Source organism: Salvia hispanica, chromosome 1 (genome assembly GCF_023119035.1).
Source record: "Salvia hispanica cultivar TCC Black 2014 chromosome 1, UniMelb_Shisp_WGS_1.0, whole genome shotgun sequence".
Taxonomy (NCBI): domain Eukaryota; kingdom Viridiplantae; phylum Streptophyta; class Magnoliopsida; order Lamiales; family Lamiaceae; genus Salvia; species Salvia hispanica.
The window spans coordinates 1,644,081-1,662,778 of NC_062965.1; the positions used below are offsets into that span (position 1 = coordinate 1,644,081).

Consider the following 18,698-nt stretch of genomic DNA (forward strand, 5'->3'; position numbering starts at 1 on the left):
TAACACAACACATTCTCCAACTAGATTAGCCTATAACTTCTTTGGTAATAGTTTCTTAACCAAATCAAATAAAACACTATCTTTGCGTTCCCTTCGTAGAGGTTCAATCAGCATCGTAAAATTGGTAGCGCCAAGTGTGCATTCCCCCTCTTGCAGTCATCTCTTTCAAGACAAGAATCACATCGTCCATCTTGCTCCTTTTGAGAAGAGCTTGAACAAAAATATCGTGAGTCACACTGTTGGGCAAGCATCCCGTAATCACCATTTGCAAAATCAAATCCTTAGCCTCTTCAATCTGGCCTTCTTTGCAAATTGCACCAATAAGGCTTGTATATGTTATAACATCAGGCTGCAAATTTCTAGAAGGAAGCTCGTTAAACACCTCCTTTGCTTGTCTGAGTTTACCATCATTGCACAATCCTTCAATGAGGATGTTATAAGCAACTATGTCTGGAATAATGCCTTTGTTTTCCATGGTATGCAACAAGGAAAATGCTTCATCAATACGATGAGCATTGCACAAACCATGTAACAAGATTCCATAACTAATTCTATCAGGATAAACTTGTAGAGCTTCCATCTCTTTGAACAACTCCACGCCCTCCACATCGGCCATCATGAAATAAAGCCTCCAGCGTTACGTTATAAGAAATCACATCGTGCTCTAACTCATTGGCGTGAATCATGGCAAAAGGACTTCATCTACTCGTCCCATTTTACAGTAGCCGTTCATCAAACTAATGTACTCACTCTGTCAGCGAATAGGAGTCCCGTTTTTCCACTTTGGTCTGTCCGTGAATAGAAGTCCCGGATATTAATACTATAAATAATAAAGAGGCTCCACATTCCACTAACTCACTCAACTCACATTTCATTTAAAACTAATATATACAAGTGAGACTCATATTTAACTAACTTTCTTGCACCTACTTTTTTTTACCATTTCTCATAACTCGTGCCGAATAGGAAAGGGGCTCCTATTCGCGGAATGAGGGAGTAGCTTGTAACATTAAGCTTCATGCCGGATTTCACCACTAGTTGGAAAATGTGTTTGACCTTATCCATTTCTCCTAGCAAACAATATCCATTTATCAATTCATTGTATGTTACAATGTCGGGTTGAACATCAATGTGCCTCATCTTGACAAGCATATGCTCGACCTCTTCCATCCTTCCCTCTAGGCAAAGACCATCTACAAAAATACTACAAGTAACCACATTTGGGAAACCTTATTCGTTATCATCTTCTTTAACATGTCTTCAGCCTCCTTCCCTTTACTACAATTGCAAAACCCTTCAATTATTGAATTATATGTCACAACATTGAGTGAAATCCCCTTTTCACCCAAGGTAGAGAAGAGTTGGAGAGCCTTTCTATCTTTGCACAACCCAACAATAACTATGTTGTAAGCATAAACATCAAGTTTGTAGCTTCCTTTTCCCAATCGAGCTAGATTCCCTAGTTTTATGAAAATTCAAAAATACCCATCATGCATTGGGGCTTTTTTCAGTGAAAATAGGCCAAGTATTGAAAACTCAAATTTGATAGTTCAAATACTATAGTTCAGTACTCGTAGTTACTATTTTAATTAAATGTCAAATATCATTAATACTAAATTATACTCCCTCCGTTTCGCGGCAGTAGAGGTGTTTCATTCAGGCAGATTTAAGAAAAATTGTGTTAAGTGGGTTAAATAAAGGAAGAATAAAGTAAAAAGTGAAAAAGGTGGAGAGATGAAGAAAGAATAATTTAAGAGAAAGTAAAGTAAGAGATAAGAAATGTGTTGACATTTGTTATAAAAGGAAATGGCTCAACTACTATGGAACATACCGAAATGACAAAATGACTCAACTGTCGCGGAATGGAGGGAGTATTTAAAGTTAATGTACAATAATTAAAAAATGTTTTAAACTTAAATAAGTTATTTATTTAATCATTACTTACTACAAATGGGGCGAAATCAGTGGAAAATAAAGCACTAATAGTTTCAGTTGACTACCCACTATTTTTCTAAACAAACTGCGACATTTCGCTAAAGAGAAATCACAGTTTTACACGAACCTCCAATTCCTAACTGCAATTCGTTTCAAGAAACCGCATTTTACACAATCCATCAATCCATAACTGCCATTTTTAGTGTGGGTATTTTCAATAATCTTTAAATCCATCTGTATCATCACCATATCTCCAAAAAGTGTATTTCCCTCAAGGATTATTTCAACATGGCATTCAGCGCTTTGATTAGCATTTCTTCCCACTTTTGTTAACTTCCTTATCCATGATTAATTGGTTCCAATTTTGTTTTATACTCCCTCCGTCCCAAGATAAGTGACTTGTATTCCTTTTTGGAGTGTCCAACTATAAGTGACCTATTCCCATTTTTAGCAAAAAGTTATCTCTCTTACTTTATTCTCCACCTACTTTATTCTCTCTTCTCTCCTCTACTTTTCCCTCTCTCATACTTTACTCTCTCCACTTTAACTTATTTATATACAATTCCTTAAATCCCGTGCCCAAAAGAAGTAGGTGGGACGGAGGGAGTACTAAATCACTGCAATAATAAATTTTTAATAAAAATTAACACAAATTGATGCAACTTAGAGACAATGCAATCCTTCAATGCAAAGCTCGGTGTACATCCGATGGCTGGCCTCAGGCACGGCTGAGAAACTGGGCGCGGCGGGTCGCGAGCCGGCAAAAATGGGAATGTTGAAGAAGATCAAGAAGAAGCTGGGGCCATCGTATAGCGCAATAGGGATGCTTGGAGGGTGCATTGTGATGGCTATACTGATGGCAGGTCACACAGGGACGCAACATGTTGTGCGGTCGCCGATAGTGCATGTCAGCAAGACCAATAGGGGCTCCATGCCGGAGGTCGACAACCCGGACGCCTACATCCGAGCCGGCGACAACTTCATCAACAAATCCTTCTTCCGTAAGGTCGGCCACCTGCAGGAGACACAGTATGGCGACTCTGGAGCCGCCAATATATACACGCGGTGTGTACTGTTATGAATTTGAGAATATAAATAAATTACTTATACTAATCTTTTTTTTTTTTTTGGCAGCTCTCGTGAAAGTGATACTTTGAGCACAGTTGGAGTGGTTGCGAAACAGTGAACGGATGATGCGTGTGTGTTCTTCTTGTTAATCAAATAAATAAATCGACTAGAATTTTGATATATTGTACTCCCTCTGCTTCCTTGTTAATAAAGATATTTTTTTTTGGCACGGAGTTTAAGAATAGTGTGTTAAAAGTAATAGAGAATAAAGTAAGAGAGATGAAGAGAGAATAAAGTGAAAAGGAGAAATACTTTTTTCCAAACGTAGAAATGACTCAATTAACTTGGAAATTCCCAAAATAGAAAAATGACTCTATTAACATGGAACAGCGAAAGTAGTAGTTAAGTTGATTTATATAAGCTTGTCTTGTAAAGGTGCATTTGCACGAGAGATGTGCTTTACTTTACTTTGTTTCAGTATATAGTACTCCTAAGAGCATCCACAGTGGGGCGCTGCCCTATAGCTCGCCACGATAACATTTTATCCTTCTACCCATTCACTTGCAATGAGGTGCCCTATAGCCCGCTCTATATAATAAAATTGTAACACTACAGCATTTTAAAAAAAAAAACTTCATTTTATTGAATGTTGAAAGAGTGCAGTACGAAATACTTAAAAAAAATTACAATTTTCTAGTATAATAACCTCAATGAATGAATATTCTGTGCAATATATAAACTTACCTAGAGAGTAACGTCATGTTATTGGCATCACCTAACAACATTCCTCCGCTTCGTCTTTCCACGTCTCGTTTATGTGGGCAAACACCATGCAGCAGCAACCACTCCACTCAAGAGACCTGCAATCGGTTGTTCACTTTCTTTTGTCTCAGGGCTTCATCGCGTTTCCCTCTGCCATGGAAGAAATGAGATCCTCCCACGATTGGAATCTCCTACTCTGGAGACGTGTTTGGCTTCTGTTCGGGGCCAACATTATTTTGCCGAACTGGAGCTCCCCCAAACTGCCTGAAGAGTAGCTGTGCGCTACATGTGCTGATGGAGACATCTCTTTTTGCATCCCCAATAGGTATGCCAACAGTTTGGCCAGCTTTACACCTTCTTTGGTAATGGATCATAAGTGTAAGGAGTTTATAGATTAGCCTACACCTTCTTTGGTAGAAGTTTCAGAACCAAACCAAATCAAACTGTTCACCATAATTATCCTCCCTTCGCAGAGGTTCACTCAACATCGAAATAGTGGTGGTGCTAAGTGTGCATCCCCCTCTTGCAATCATCTCTTTCAAGAGAAGAATCACATCGTCCATCATGTTCCTTTGAGAAGAGCTTGAACATAAATATTGCAAGTCACACTGTTGGGCCAACACCGCTTGTTCACCATTTGCACCATCAAATCCTTAGCCTCTCCTATCCGCCCTTCTTCACAAAGGGCAAAAATAAGAATTGTATGTATCACAACATTAGACAAGCAACCTTTGCTTTCCATGGTATGCACAAATCATGTAACAAGATTCCATAAGTTGTTGTAGTAGGATAAACTTGTAGAGCTTCCATCTCTTTAAACAACTTCAAGCCCTCTTCACATTGACCATCATGAAATAAGGCCTCCAACATTATGTTGTAAGAAATGACATCGCGCTCTAACCCATTGGCGTGAATAATGGTAAAAAGACGTCACACTTCATCAACTCGTCCCATTTTACAGTACCCATTCATCAAACTATTGTAGCTTGTAACATCAGGCTTGATGCCGGATTTCACCGCTAGTTGGAAAATGTTTCTAGCCTTATCCATTTCTCCCTGTAAACAATATCCATTCATCAAAGCATTGTATGTAACAATGTCGGGTTGAACATCAATTTGCCTCATCTTGACCAGCATATGCTCAGCCTCTTCCATCCTTCCCTCTCGGCAAAGAGCATCTACATAATTATTGCAAGTAAACACATTTGGGTAGACATTATTCAACATCATTTTCCTCAACATGTCTTCTGCCTCATTCCGTCTACTATGATTGCATAAACCCCCCAATTATTGAAGTATATGTCACAACATCGGGGGAAATCCCCTTATCACCCAAGGTGGAGAAGAGTTGGAGAGCATCGTCAACCTTTCTATCTTTGCACTAGCCATCAATAACTATGTTGTAAGCATTAACATTAGGTTTGCATTTTTCTTTATCCTATCGACCAAGCAATTCAAGTGCCTTAAGAGTGCCTCCAGCCTTGCATAACCCATTAAGCATATTAGTATACGTATATTCATCGGGAGTGCACAGTTGCTCCGCAGACAACCTCCAACACATTTTTTGCCGACTACAGTTCTATTAAGCCTAATGTTATGACTACACCTTGAATATTATACGTACGTACTCCCAGTTATTATACGTATGTAATCTCAGTTACTGGTGTAGTCATAACATTAAGCATAACATTATATGTACGTTCATTTCCATTAAGCATAATATTAAGCATAATGGAACTGTACATATAATATTATATGTACGTATAATATTCAAGCTGGAGGTACTCTCTTACTGGGCGAGGTAGAGAAAGCTAGAAACATTTTCCAACTCTCAGTGAAATCTGGCATCAAGCCTAATGTTAGAAGCTTCAATAATTTGATGAATGGGTACTGCAAGTTGGGACAAATAGATGAAGTCAGTCGTATTTTTACCATGATTCCGCACCAAAGGGTTAGAGCGCGATGTGGTTTCTTATAGCATAATGCTAGAGGCCTTATTTGGTGAAGGCCGTTGTGAAGAGGGCTTGAAGTTGTTCAAAGAGATGGAAGCTCTACAAGTTTATCCTACTACAACAACTTATGGAATCTTGTTACATGGTTTGTGCAATGCTCATCGTATTGATGAAGCATTTTCCACGTTATATACCATGGAAAACAAAGGCATCATTCCTGACATAGTAACTTCTAATATCCTCATTGAAGGATTGTGCAATGATGGTAAACTCATACAAGCAAAGGATTGTGCAATGATGATTCAAATAGTGAACAAGGGGTGCTTGCCCAGCAGTGTGACTTGCAATATTTTTGTTCAAGCTTTTCTCAAAAGGAATAAGTTGGACGATGCGATTCTTGTCTTGAAAGAGATGATTGCAAGAGGGAATGCACACTTGGCTCCACCACTATTTTTATGTTGAGAGAACCTCTGCGAAGGGAAGATAATGATGGTGTTGTTGGGTTTCGGTGGCGCACACCCGAACTCCACATTAGTATAATATTGTCCGCTTTAGACAAAGCCCTCACGGTTTTGCTCTTGGGGTACTCCCCAAAAGGCCTCATACTAATGGAGTTGGGGTAGTCCATTTATACACTTGCAATTCTTGTTCATCCTCCAATGTCGGAATTGTTTGCCCTCACAGGTGTTCTATTTGATATGGTTGTTAAACTTTTACCAAAGGTGTAGGCTAATCTAGTTGGATGGTTTGTTGTCTTATATAGTACTGCCTTTTACTTTCTTAGATACTTTGGAGTGTACCAGTTACACATGCTGTGGGTTTCTAGGAATCGTTTTATGTCTTCTTATTGCCTTCTCTCTGCAAAAATTATCAAACTCGGAAGATAGATACTTCATGTCAGAAATTGATGATTTTTCGAGAAGGCTATGGGTCTACATACTTGTAGAACCTTCACATATTTATTTTGGAATTGATCGATGGAGGGAGTATAAAATAATTTCAGGTTTTTGAGTACTCAATTAATCGAGTTCGGGTACTCACATCGGGTATTTAGGGAACCCAAATTCACATAAGGGTCATGTATTAGTATGATATTTTAGAGATTTTGGATTTGGGTGCCCGTGTGTACTCGAATTTGCAATCCTAATTAAAACTCATGTCGTCCACCACTAAAATTATTTTTTATGGACACATCACACATGTAGTATTAAACTTGAATATACACCATTTTTCATACTCCCCCATCCCAATTAAGTTGAGACATAACTTTTGGTCAGGAGAATAAGAAATTGTGAAAGAAGAATAAAATATAGAAGATAAAGAGAGACCAAAGTAAATAGTGGAATAAAGTAAGAGTGATTGAATGTTTTGCTTTAAAAAAGGAAATGACTCAACTTGGGACATCCCAAAAAGGAATTCGATTCAACTAAATTGGGACGGAGAAATTATTTAATAAATGTTGTTGATATCCGTTCTTACTTTTCACAATTGATTTCCAAGTTTACAAATTCATAATAAATACTCCCTCCGTCCCACAAAAAAATGTCACACTTTTCTTTTTAGTTTATCCCACAAAAGATGTCACATTTCTATTTTTGGAAAAAGTTCTCTCTCACATTAATATAAAAATTATATTTTCTCTCTCCATTAAACACACAACACAAAACCTCCTAAAATCTCGTGTCATCCCACAAGTATGACATCTTTTGTGGGACGGAGGGAGTAGTAAATAAGTTATTATTTTTTCATTATAGCTATTTTATTAATATCTTTAAACCATTCAAATAAGTTCAATTTTCATTTGGTCTAAAGATTCCTTTTTTTTTTCTCGATATTTCAAACAATTTTTGTTAAATTAAATAAATCAATGTTCAATCGCACAGCCAATTGATTCCCTTTCCTCAGTTTCAATTTCACCTGCCGATTAAGGATGATGAGCAGAAGGGCTGCTGTATCTGCAATCGATCTCATTCATGGAAAAGGATTTCTCAATCGATGGTCTCATAAATCTGGTATTCTCTCTCCTCCATTCTCTCTCTTCTCTTCCAAGGCTTTTCAACCTAAGCGGCGACCAATAGATTTCAGTGCTGTTAAAGAATTAGATGATGCTATTAAATTGTTTGGGGAAATGAAGAGTATGCGTCCGGAGCTTTCTATTCGAGTGTGGAACCAATTTATGAGTGTTTGTGTGAAGATTGAGCAGTATGCTTTTGCCCTTAACATGTTCGATGAAATGCTTCAAATGGGTTTCCCTGTTGATATGTACACTATGAGTATTGCAATTAACTGTTGCTGTCACTTGAAAGATATAAACTCTGGTTTTGCTATAATGGCCTTCTTTTTTAAGAGTGGTTACCAACCAAATGCTGTGACAATCAACCCTCTCATTAAAGGGTTGTTTTTAGAGGGTAAGGAGGCAGAATCTGTGAAATTATTCCAAAAGGTTCTGGAATTAAAAGTTTGCGAGCCTAGTGGTGTTATGATTCTGCACTTGATTGATGGATTATGCAAAACTGGACAGGTCATTGAGGCTTACGATTGGGTTCATAGATTAGAAAGTTGTGGGTGGAGACCCAACATTAAGGCTTATAGCGCATTAATTGATGGGTTTTGTAAGGGTGGAAAGATGGATGACGCTTTGCGTCTTCTGACCGAGATGATCAGTAAAGGTATTCTACCTAATGTAGTCACATATAATACCATGATTAAAGGACTGTGTGACAATGGTAGGCATACAGATGCTATAGAGTTGTTGTATGAAATGATCAATTCCAAGATATCTTTTGATGTGTTTACTTTCAATATATTGATGGATGCATATTGTAAGGAAGGTAAGATGGAAGAGGCTACAAATGTACTGGAAATTATGACACAACAAAACATTTGTCCCAATGTGGTCACATACAATACACTTATTGATGGATTTTGTATGAAAGGTGAAATAGATAGAGCAAAACAGTTGCTTGATTCCATGGTGGACATGGGCTTAAAGCCTAATATTGTTAGTTATAGCAGCTTGTTAAATGCATATTGCAAGAATGGAAGCCTGGATGACGCTTGGCTTCTTTTTCTTGAAATTCCAAATAAAGGATTGGTGCGAAATAACCATACTTATAATACCATGATACACGGATTATTTAGTATGAGTAGATTTGCCGAGGGCTGTAAACTTTTCGAGGATATGGAAGACCAACAACTGCGTCCTGACTTGCATACTTACACTATGTTGTTGGATGGGCTGTGTAGGAATAGGGATATTAATGAGGCTATTTCATTGTTGCGCTTGATTGAAGATAAAGGATTTACCCCTAACGTAGTCACGTACGGTGCTCTCATAAATGGATTATGCAAAAATGGAAAACATGGCATTGCGAGAGTTCTTCTCAATCAACTTCAGTCAAATGGTGTTCAACCTAATGTTCAGATATATACTATGATCATTGGTTCATATTGTCAAGAAGGGTCTTTTGAGGAGGTAAAACGTTTGCTGGTAGAAATGGAGAATCGTGGCTGTGGACCTAATCAAGTAACATACAATGTCATCATCGGGAGTCTGCTAAAGCAAAATGAGGTTGACAAGGCAAGAGCATTCATGGAAGAAATGTGTGAAAAGGGATTCTCCGCCGATTCTGTAACTTCTTCGATGCCAAGTGGAGATGATTTTTTCCTCAAATTGGTGAAGGAAATAGTATGCTAATCCGAATTAAGTGGAGGTCAGTGACATTATCACCATTCTTTATGCATAATAATAGGCATCCAGGAAGTTAACATTTCAAGAGATTTTATTCTGATAATTGTATTTAAACTGTTTAATGTAGTTCATGGTGTGTTTGTTCCGATGCAGGCATTGTTGTTTCTAGTGCAGGGCGAGGATTGATGCAGCTTAAGTGCCAAAGGTTTATGTCTCGAAGCTTGAAGCTGTGTTGGATTCTTTATATGCTTGTGATATATGAGTTCCTTAATGAGAGTATATTTGTTTTCAGGACTTGTTATCTCTCAAATCTCTTCATTGACTCCCTCAAATTGTTGGCTCTCTGTATCGAGTCACATTGCCATGTGGTGTGTGTGCGGTGTGCCCAGTTAATCAGGAATGAAGAAATATTCTATTTTATAATTTTTTTTCATAAGTCCAAGTTATGTCAAACAACTATGAGTCGTGTATCTAGGATTATGATTAATAACCAATTTTTTTGCCTTCACTTATAGATTCATGCCCCTTTCTCTCATGGTTTTTTTAGGCTAGTTCTCTCAAATCTCTCCATTTACCCTCTTAAATTGATGGCTCTTTACATAGAGTAAAATTTATTGGTCCAGATTTATTGAAACGAAGTATAACAAGCCAAGCAGAATTGTAGAAATATTTTCTTTATTCATTTTTTTTTGCGATTGTGATTGACGAACTATGTGACAATATTTCTTTGTCACTTAATTTTTGTTCATATACATACCTTTTTTTTTTGAAATTTTTATTCACATAAAAATGAGGAAGTTTAATTGAAGCTCAGATAAAATCAGGCCCAAAGAAAAAAGGAAGATTAATAGGCCCAAAACATAGTTATCATATTTTCTTTTCCAACGAACTACTCCTTCCGTCCCCGAATAAGAGTTACTAATTTCCATTTTGGTCGTCCCCAATTAAGAGTAGCACTACATTTTTACTATAAATGGTAAGTAGATCCCACATTCCACTAACTCTCTTCACTCACATTTTATTATAAAACCAATATAAAAAAGTGGGTCCCACATTCCACTAACTTTTTCAATCAACTTTTCTTTACATTTCTTAAAACCCGTGTCCGGTCAAAGTGTTATTCCTAATGGGGGACGGAGGGAGTATATATTTATCTTGGAACGCTTGGTTGTGTGTAAGTTTATCAACTCTGGCGGAGATATTAATTTGTTTCAATCCTCTGTGGGTATAGTTATATTACTCCCTCCGTCCCGGCTAAGATGACACATTACTTAGCCGACACGGGGTTTTAGGAATTATTGGTTAAAGTGTTTAATTGGAGAGAGAGAAGGTGGGTGTAAGTATTAAAGTAGAGAGATAAAGAAAGATGAATATTTTAATAGGAGTGAGAAAAAGTGGTTGAGTGTATTAATTGGAGAGAGAAAGTTACCAAAAAAGGAAATGTGTCATCTTAGTTGGGACAAACTAAAAAGGAAAACGTGTAATCTTAAGCGGGACGGAGGGAGTATACTTTTGTTCCGATCCCACATGACTCTAGTTCTTGTCTATAAGTTCTCCTGTTGAATTGCTATGCATTGATGCATCTATAGTGAATACTTTGCCCCTTCCTTAATGTATTTTAACTTAGAGAATGGTTGATAAAAAATAGTATAAGGGATTCATCTAGTATTAGTAATATTTGATCATCGACTTTTTATTCTCACTTGATGTTAGGATATTTGATATGGACTTAGATTATATGTTTAGCTTATCTTTTGTCTAAATTTTGGTTTTGAGAACTATATCATGCTGTAGTTAATTTCTGATTGGAGTAAAATTTGGGTGTAAATGACTTGTTGCTTTTTTCCTGATTGTGATGGGATATTTTGAGTCTAATGCAAAGATATAATTTGTGGAGGGGTAAAATGACTTGTGCTGTAGATGAGCATTGCCCTAATTTAAGCACTAATCCAAATGTTTATTTTTGGCAGCCTCTGTATTTGAAGGTATTCACATACTAATATTCTGTTTTATGGCATGCTTTTGTGAGGCTAGCTCAATATAACGTGAGTCTTACAGTTAACTATAACTAACACCCTTATATCAAAGTAATTATTTCTTCAAATATCAAAGTAATGAGTCTTGATCCATATCCACAATCCAACCATCAAAATACAATTCAAGCATTTAAACTCATTACCTAAACTCATTTATCACAACACATCGTCTAACTAGATTAGACTATAACTTCTTTGGTAATAGTTTCTTAACCAAATCAAATAAAACACTATCTTTGCCTTCCCTTCGTAGAGGTTCAATCAGCATCTCAAAAGTGGTAGCGCCAAGTGTGCATCCCCCTCTTGCAGTCATCTCTTTCAAGACAAGAATCACATCGTCCATCTTGCTCCTTTTGAGAGGAGCTTGAACATAAATATTGTAAGTCACACTATCTAGCAAGCACCGCTTGTTCACCATTTGCACCATCAAATCCTTAGCCTCTCCTATCCGCCCTTCTTCACAAAGGGCAGAAATAAGAATTGTATATGTCACGACATTAGGAAAACAACCTTTGTTTTCCATGGTATATAACATGGATAATGCTTCATCAATACGATGAGCATTGCACAAACCATGTAACAAGATTCCATAAGTTGTTGTAGTAGGATTAACTTGTAGAGCTTCCATCTCTTTGAACAACTTCAAGCCCTCTTCACATCGACCATCACCAAATAAAGCCTCCAGCATTATGCTATAAGAAACCACATCACGCTCTAACCCTTTGGCAGAAATCATAGTAAAAAGACGACAAACTTCATCCACACGTCCCATTTTGCAGTACCCATTCATCAAACTAGTGTAGCTTGTAACATCAGGCTTGATGCCGGATTTCATTGCTAGTTGGAAAATGTTTCTAGCCTTATCCATTTCACCCTGTAAACAATATCCATTAATCAATCCAGTGTATGTTACAATGTCGGGTTGAACATCAATTTCCCTCATCTTGACCAGCATATGCTCGGCCTCTTCCATCCTTCCCTCTTGGCAAAGGGCATCAACAAAAATATTACAAGTAACCACATCTGGGAAGACTTTATTCGATATCATCTTCCTTAACATGTCTTCTGCCTCTTTTCCTCTACTATGGTTGCATAACCCCTCAATTATTGAATTATATGTCACAACATTGGGTGAAATCCCCTTCTCACCCAAGCTAGAGAAGAGTTGGAGAGCATCGTCGACCTTTCTATCTTTGCACAAGCCATCAATAACTATGCTATAAGCATAAACATCAAGTTTGCAGTTTCCTTTTTCCAATCGACTAAGCAATTCGAGCGCCTGAAAAGTACCTCCTGCTTTGCATAACCCATTAATCATAACATTATACGTACGTTCATCGGGAGTGCACAGTTGCTCCGCAGACAACCTCCAACACAGCTTTGCTGCCTCTGGGATCCTTCCGACCAATAAAAGCCCTTTGATGAGAGTGGTAAAAGTGACCACATTAGGCTTGAAGCCTCGCTTGAAGAAACTGCCTAAAATCGCAAACCCAAAATCAGGTCTTTCCAGTCGGCAGAAGCAATCGATCGCAATACTCAGGGTGTAGTGATTTACAGGAGCATTCCTCTGAAGCATTTTGTCGAACATCTGAAGGGCAAGTTTGTACTGTTGCATCTTGACCACAGCACTCAACAACTTGGTGAAATCAATAACAGAAGGGGGCGGATGCATTCTTAACATATTTCGGAACTCATCGATGGCATCATCAGGCTCAACTATACGACTAAAATCAAATCTAGGATTAGCCGAAAAGCATCGAATTTGGTGATAATGCAAGCAACAATTTGTCAGAAATCTTGGGAAGATGAGGGCAGACTTCAAAGACATGATTTTGAATGCCGATCTGGAATTCTTGGGTTAATTTGGGAAGTTTTCTGGATGTTTATTGAAATCTTGGGAGAGTTTTATATGTAGAAATAAAATCTTAGGTTCAGTATAAGAAAACTGGAAAATGAAATGTGCCGTTCACTAAAATCTTGCTTTTATGTCAACTAAATAATTTTCAATATTTTAATTATCAATTTAGTATATTACTGTAATTAATTATGATATACTCTCTCCTTCCCAAATGAATATCCATTTTAGGTTCACCACGGGTATAATGCAAAATTAGTAAAGTAAGAGAAGTAGAGGAAAAAAATTAAATAAAGTATTGTTAGTGAAAAAAATGAGTCCCGCCTTATTAGAGAAAGAAGAGTTTCCAAAACTAGAAAGTGCATATTTTTGAGGGGCAGACTAAAAAAAAAGATGCATATTTGTGGACGGAAGGAGTACATTATAACTAAGAGCATCCGCAATGGTTGATAGGCCAGCCATAGGCCAGCCATTCTCTCCCCTGCCACGTCAAGCAACACTCAAAAATCCACCTGCACACATCAGATTTAGGCCACCCATAGGCACCGCAATAAAAATAATTCAAAATATACTACATTTACGGAATTAAAATTACTAAAATACGGAATTAAATTTACGACACATATACGGGAAAAATAATCCATTCCATTAAAAAAAAGTACAAATATTTTAAAAAAAATACGTGATTCTTTTCTAAAAAAAGGGCTTCAACACACGGGCCCCGGTTTTGACTCTCTACTCCTCGTCGCTAGTCTCGTCGCCGTCGCCGCCCCCGCTGCCGCTGCCGCCACCCGTGGTATCTGAGCCCATGTCGGAACCCGCAAGCCGTGCCCTCGCGGCGGCTAAATCGGCACGCATGCTCTCGAGCATCTCCCGAAGAAACATCTTCTCCGTGGGTCTGTGGCGGCCCTCCACTCTTGTAAGACCTTGTACATCTGATCCCGCGTATGGTTACGCGAATGGAGAGTGTACTTGAGTGGGGGGGCGGGTGGGAGGGCGGGCCCTGGACCTCGCGGGGCGATAGGGGGCACGGCCTGGATTCGATTGGCTAACCCGGCCACCCCGGCGGCTGCGCGCCTTGCCGGAACCACCGAGTCCTTCGGCCAACAAGAAGCACTCCCCCGGAAGGTGAACTCACTTATACTTCCCCTCCACGGGAAACTGACTCGCGGCTATCCTCCGGGTGTCCTCCTCGTTCTGCCCACTCTTGAGCTGACGGACGGAGGGCGTTGGCGTACAAATTCGCAAAAGCAGCCCACAGCGGCCACAGTGCGCTCCGCCCCTTAGGACCTCTGGATTGCGAAGTCCTTCCCCTGCTGGACGTGCCTCCACTATAGGCAGCTACGATCTTCGCCCACATGTTGACGACCCGCTGGTTGTTCGCCAACCGGCGGATCGTCGCACACCTCCAACCACCCCCTAGCCACCCCGACGTACTCCATCCTTCGTCCACTTAAAACTCGAGGTCGGGAGTGTGGTCAAGCGGCGGGCTCTGCGATGACTGCGCCAGACCGCCTTCGCCTCCCCCAAAGCTAGAGAGAGAGAGAACTCGTTAAAACAAGTGGTGCAAATGAAAATGAAACGAAAATCGCGTTTATATAGGTTTTAGAAAAAAAAAATTCGAAAAATGCCGCTGGCCGATCGAGCCTCTGCAATGGCGGCTAGCCGATCGGCCAGCGCATCGGCTAGCGACGAGCGATCGGCTAGCCCACGCCGATGCGCTCGCCGATTTGCCGCTGGCCGATTGCAATGGTTCGGCTAGCCGATCGGCTAGCGCGACGAATCGGCTAGCCGGTCGCTAGCCGACCATTGCGGATGCTCTAAGAGAAGACATAAAAAATGAGAAAAATAGGTGAGATTTATAAAGTGTATTATGTATAATTGTAGTATATCCTTAATTTTTCAAGTGCTTAAAAATTATGGGTATTGTTCAAAACTGTGTGACATTAACATAAAGTCATAAACACTTAACTTCTTAGTACTCAATAGTGTAGATGTCCTTTATGAATCATGGCACACTCCATGTCTTTACCAATATTAATTTTAATCTCAAATTCTTAGGGTAAAACTTTTACTAGCCAGGGAATGAAGTTTAGACATAATGGAATAAAAACATTGTTTGGTGATATAGTTCCCAAGTCTCGTAGAAGTAATAATTCTTTAACCTGGGGCCATGATCTTTAATAAAGTCAAGCTAAAACGAAGGAGGCCCAAAGGTTAAGAGGGTTTAAAGTTGTTCAAAGAGATGGAAGCTCTACGAGTTTCTCCTACTACAACATCTTATGGAATCTTGTTACATGGTTTGTGTAGTGCTCATCGTATTGATGAAGCATTTTCCATGTTGCATACCATGGAAAACAAAGGCATCATTCAAACATAGTAATTTATGATATCCTCATTGAAGGGTTGTGCAAGGATGGTAAACTCAGACAAGCAAAGGATGTGTTTAACGAGCTTCCTTCCCGAAATTTGCAGCCTAGTGTTACATATACAAGCCTTATTGGTGCACTTTGCAAAGAAGGGCAGATAGAAGAGGCTAAGGATTTGATGGTACAAATGGTGAACAAGGGGTGCTTGCCCGATACAGTGACATACAACATTTTTGTTCAAGGTCTTCTCAAATGGAATAAGTTGGACGATGCGATTCTTGTCTTGAAAGAGATGACTGCAAGAGGGGGATGCACACTTGGTGCACACTCTGCGAAGGGAAGATAATGATGGTGTTCTATTTGATATGGTTGTTAAACTTTTACCAAAGAAGGTGTAGGCTAATCTAGTTTGGATGGTATGTGTGACATGGTACTCCTTATTACTACTATTTTAACAGATACTTTAGAGCGCACAAGTTCTAATTTGGCCGTTGAATCTCGCATTTTATATATTGATATTAAATGCTTGAATCATATTTTGATGGCTTGATGTGATACATGGAGATTTTGTTCTTCTAACTGGTGATACTATGAGCGACATGCCACTAACCGATGTTCTTAAAGACGTCTCTATTAACACAGCAATCTCATCTTGGAACAGAGGAGCTGTTTATGGCAATTGATCCTGATACCAAAGAGCTCTTATATTATGATACTGATACGACTCACTCTGGACAGGACTATGTTGGATGATATTAGAACATGCTTGACCTAACCCATTTTTTCTCTAGCCGGAATGGTTTGACAGATCCAGAGAGTCATGTAAAAGCACAAAATGAAATTGAATTCTCAGTTACCAAAATACATAAATGTAGATTGAATCCTCAACAACTAACCATTTAGCTCATCCAAATATAACAAGTTTTGAAAACAAATATACTCTGACAATATTAGCATGTTCAATTGCATCACATTCACGCAGCAGCATTAAGGAACTCATACATCACAAGCATACAAAAAATTCAATCCGGCTTGAAGCTCCGAGACATAAACCTCTTGGGCTGCATCGATCCTCACCCTGCACTAGAAACAACGAAGCATGCGTGCAAATAAACATAACATACTAAAATCAGCAGTTTCAATATAAGTTTCAGATTAAAATCTCTTGAAAAAGACAATAACTGAATGGCAAAAACTAAGTTCGAAATCGTACAGTGTTAGTATGCATAAAGAATAGTGATAATGTCACTAACCTCCACTTGATACGGACTAGGATACAATTTCCTGGGATGCAAGGTCGTTTATAAATTTGACAAGACCTCCACTTGGCACCGAAGAAGTTGCAGAATCAGTAGAGGATCCCTTTCCACGCATTTCTTCCATGAATGATCTTGCCTTGTGAGCCTTGTATTGCTTTTTTAGCAGACTCCTGATGATGACATTGTATGTTGCACGATTAGGTCCACAGCCGCGATCCTCCATCTCTACCAGCAAACGTTTTACCTCCTCGAAAGACCCTTCTTTACAAAATGAACCAATGATTATCGTATATATCTGAACATTAGGTTGTACACCATATGATTGAAGTTGATTGAAAAGATATCTCGCAAGGCCATGTTTTCCATTGTTGCATAATCCATATATGAGAGTACCGTACGTGACTACGTCAGGGGTAAATCCTTTATCTTCAATCAGGCGCAATAATGAAACAGCCTTATCCATCTCTCCATTGCTACACAGTACATCCAGCAATATAGTATAAGTATGCAAGTCAGGAAAACACACTTGTTGAGCTTCCATATCCTCAACAAGTTTCCAGCCCTCGCCAAATTTATTTGCACTAAATAATCCGTGTATCATGGTATTATAAGTAAACCCATTATGCAGCAAACCTTTACAGGAAATTTCATGAAAAACAAGCCGAGCTTCATCCACACGCCCCTTCTTACAGTATCCATTTAATAAACTGCTATAACTTACAATATTAGGTTTCAAGTCCATCTCTACCATGGAATCTAATAACTGTTTTGCTTTATCTACTTCACCTTTCAAACAAAATCCATCAATAAGTGCATTATATGTGACCACATTGGGTAAAATACCCTTGCTGGTCATCTCAAGTAGAAGTGGCAAAGCGCCATCCACATTTCCCACCTTGCAGAACCCATCAATTAATGCGCTATAAGCCCAAACGTCGGGCCTCAGCCCACAACTTTCTAATCTACGAACCCAATCGTAAGCTGCAATGACCTGTCCAGTTTTGCATAGCCCATCTATCAAGTGCAGAATCATAACACTATTAGGCTCGCAAACTTTTAAATCCAGAACCTTTTGGAATAAGTTCACAGCTTCTGCCTCCTTACCCTCTAAAAACAACCCTTTAATGAGAGGGCTGATTGTCACGGCATCTGGTTCGTAACCACTCTTAAAAAAGAAGGCCATTATAGCAAAACCAGAGTTTATATCTTTCAAGTGACAGCAACAGTTAATTGCAATGTTCATAGTGTAACAATTAACAGGGAAACCCATTTGACGCATTTCATCAAACACCTTAAGGGCAAATGAATACTGCTCAATCTTTACACTGACACTCATAAGATTGTTGTACACTCGAATAGAAGGCTCAGGCCGCATACTCTTCATTTCTCCAAGCAATTTAATAGCATCATCTAATTCTTTAACACTACTGAAATCTATTGGGCGCCGCCGCTTAGGTTGAAAAGCCATGGAAGAGAAGAGAGAGAACGGAGGAGAGAGAATACCCAATTTATGATTGAGAAATCCTCTTCCATGAACGAGATCGATTGCAGATACAGCAGCCCTTCTGCTCATCTTCGGTGAGATTGAAAGTTAGGAAGGGAAACAATTGGGAAAGAGACTTTTCGAAGCTAAAAACACAATTTGAGAGTTTATTTCGATTAATTGAATTTATTTGAATGGTTTAATGAAATTAATACATGTTGTAAATACTCATTTGGGTTTAGGGCCTAAACCCTAAACCCCCTATTAATTTTACCAATCCTCTACATT

General features: G+C 38.8%; 2 protein-coding genes and 2 pseudogenes across 2 annotated transcripts; 2 read left to right on the plus strand and 2 right to left on the minus strand.

Annotated features, from left to right (window-relative positions):
• Nucleotides 1–15: 15 nt before the first annotated feature.
• Nucleotides 16–5,326, minus strand: LOC125211486 (annotated as a pseudogene).
• On the plus strand, nucleotides 2,501–3,207 carry LOC125201739. Its single transcript, XM_048099978.1, has 2 exons — nucleotides 2,501–3,000; nucleotides 3,070–3,207. Exons 1-2 carry the CDS (start codon nucleotides 2,621–2,623, stop codon nucleotides 3,119–3,121), a joined length of 432 nt encoding a protein of 143 aa, XP_047955935.1. The 5' UTR covers nucleotides 2,501–2,620; the 3' UTR covers nucleotides 3,122–3,207.
• A 2,308-nt stretch (nucleotides 5,327–7,634) lies between the features above and the next one.
• Nucleotides 7,635–9,877, plus strand: LOC125201738 (annotated as a pseudogene).
• A 1,669-nt stretch (nucleotides 9,878–11,546) lies between these two features.
• Nucleotides 11,547–18,500, minus strand: LOC125201736 (pentatricopeptide repeat-containing protein At1g63330-like). Its single transcript, XM_048099976.1, has 2 exons — nucleotides 17,510–18,500; nucleotides 11,547–12,635 (listed from the first exon to the last, which is right to left on the minus strand). The coding sequence occupies exons 1-2, from the start codon at nucleotides 18,498–18,500 to the stop codon at nucleotides 11,629–11,631; spliced, it is 1,998 nt and encodes a 665-aa protein (XP_047955933.1). The 3' UTR covers nucleotides 11,547–11,628.
• Nucleotides 18,501–18,698: the final 198 nt, after the last annotated feature.

Bases quoted from the DNA above. Each gene is read 5' to 3' on its own strand.
- LOC125201739 (XM_048099978.1), top strand. From the start codon at position 2,621: ATGCAAAGCTCGGTGTACATCCGATGGCTGGCCTCAGGCACGGCTGAG. The intron at 3,001-3,069 runs GTGTGTACTGTT...TTTTTTTGGCAG, and splicing joins GCCGCCAATATATACACGCG to CTCTCGTGAAAGTGATACTT.
- LOC125201736 (XM_048099976.1), bottom strand. From the start codon at position 18,500: ATGAGCAGAAGGGCTGCTGTATCTGCAATCGATCTCGTTCATGGAAGA. The intron at 12,636-17,509 runs GTGCAAATAAAT...GCTTGTGCAAAG, and splicing joins CATGATACACGGATTATTTA to ATAGAAAGGTCGACGATGCT.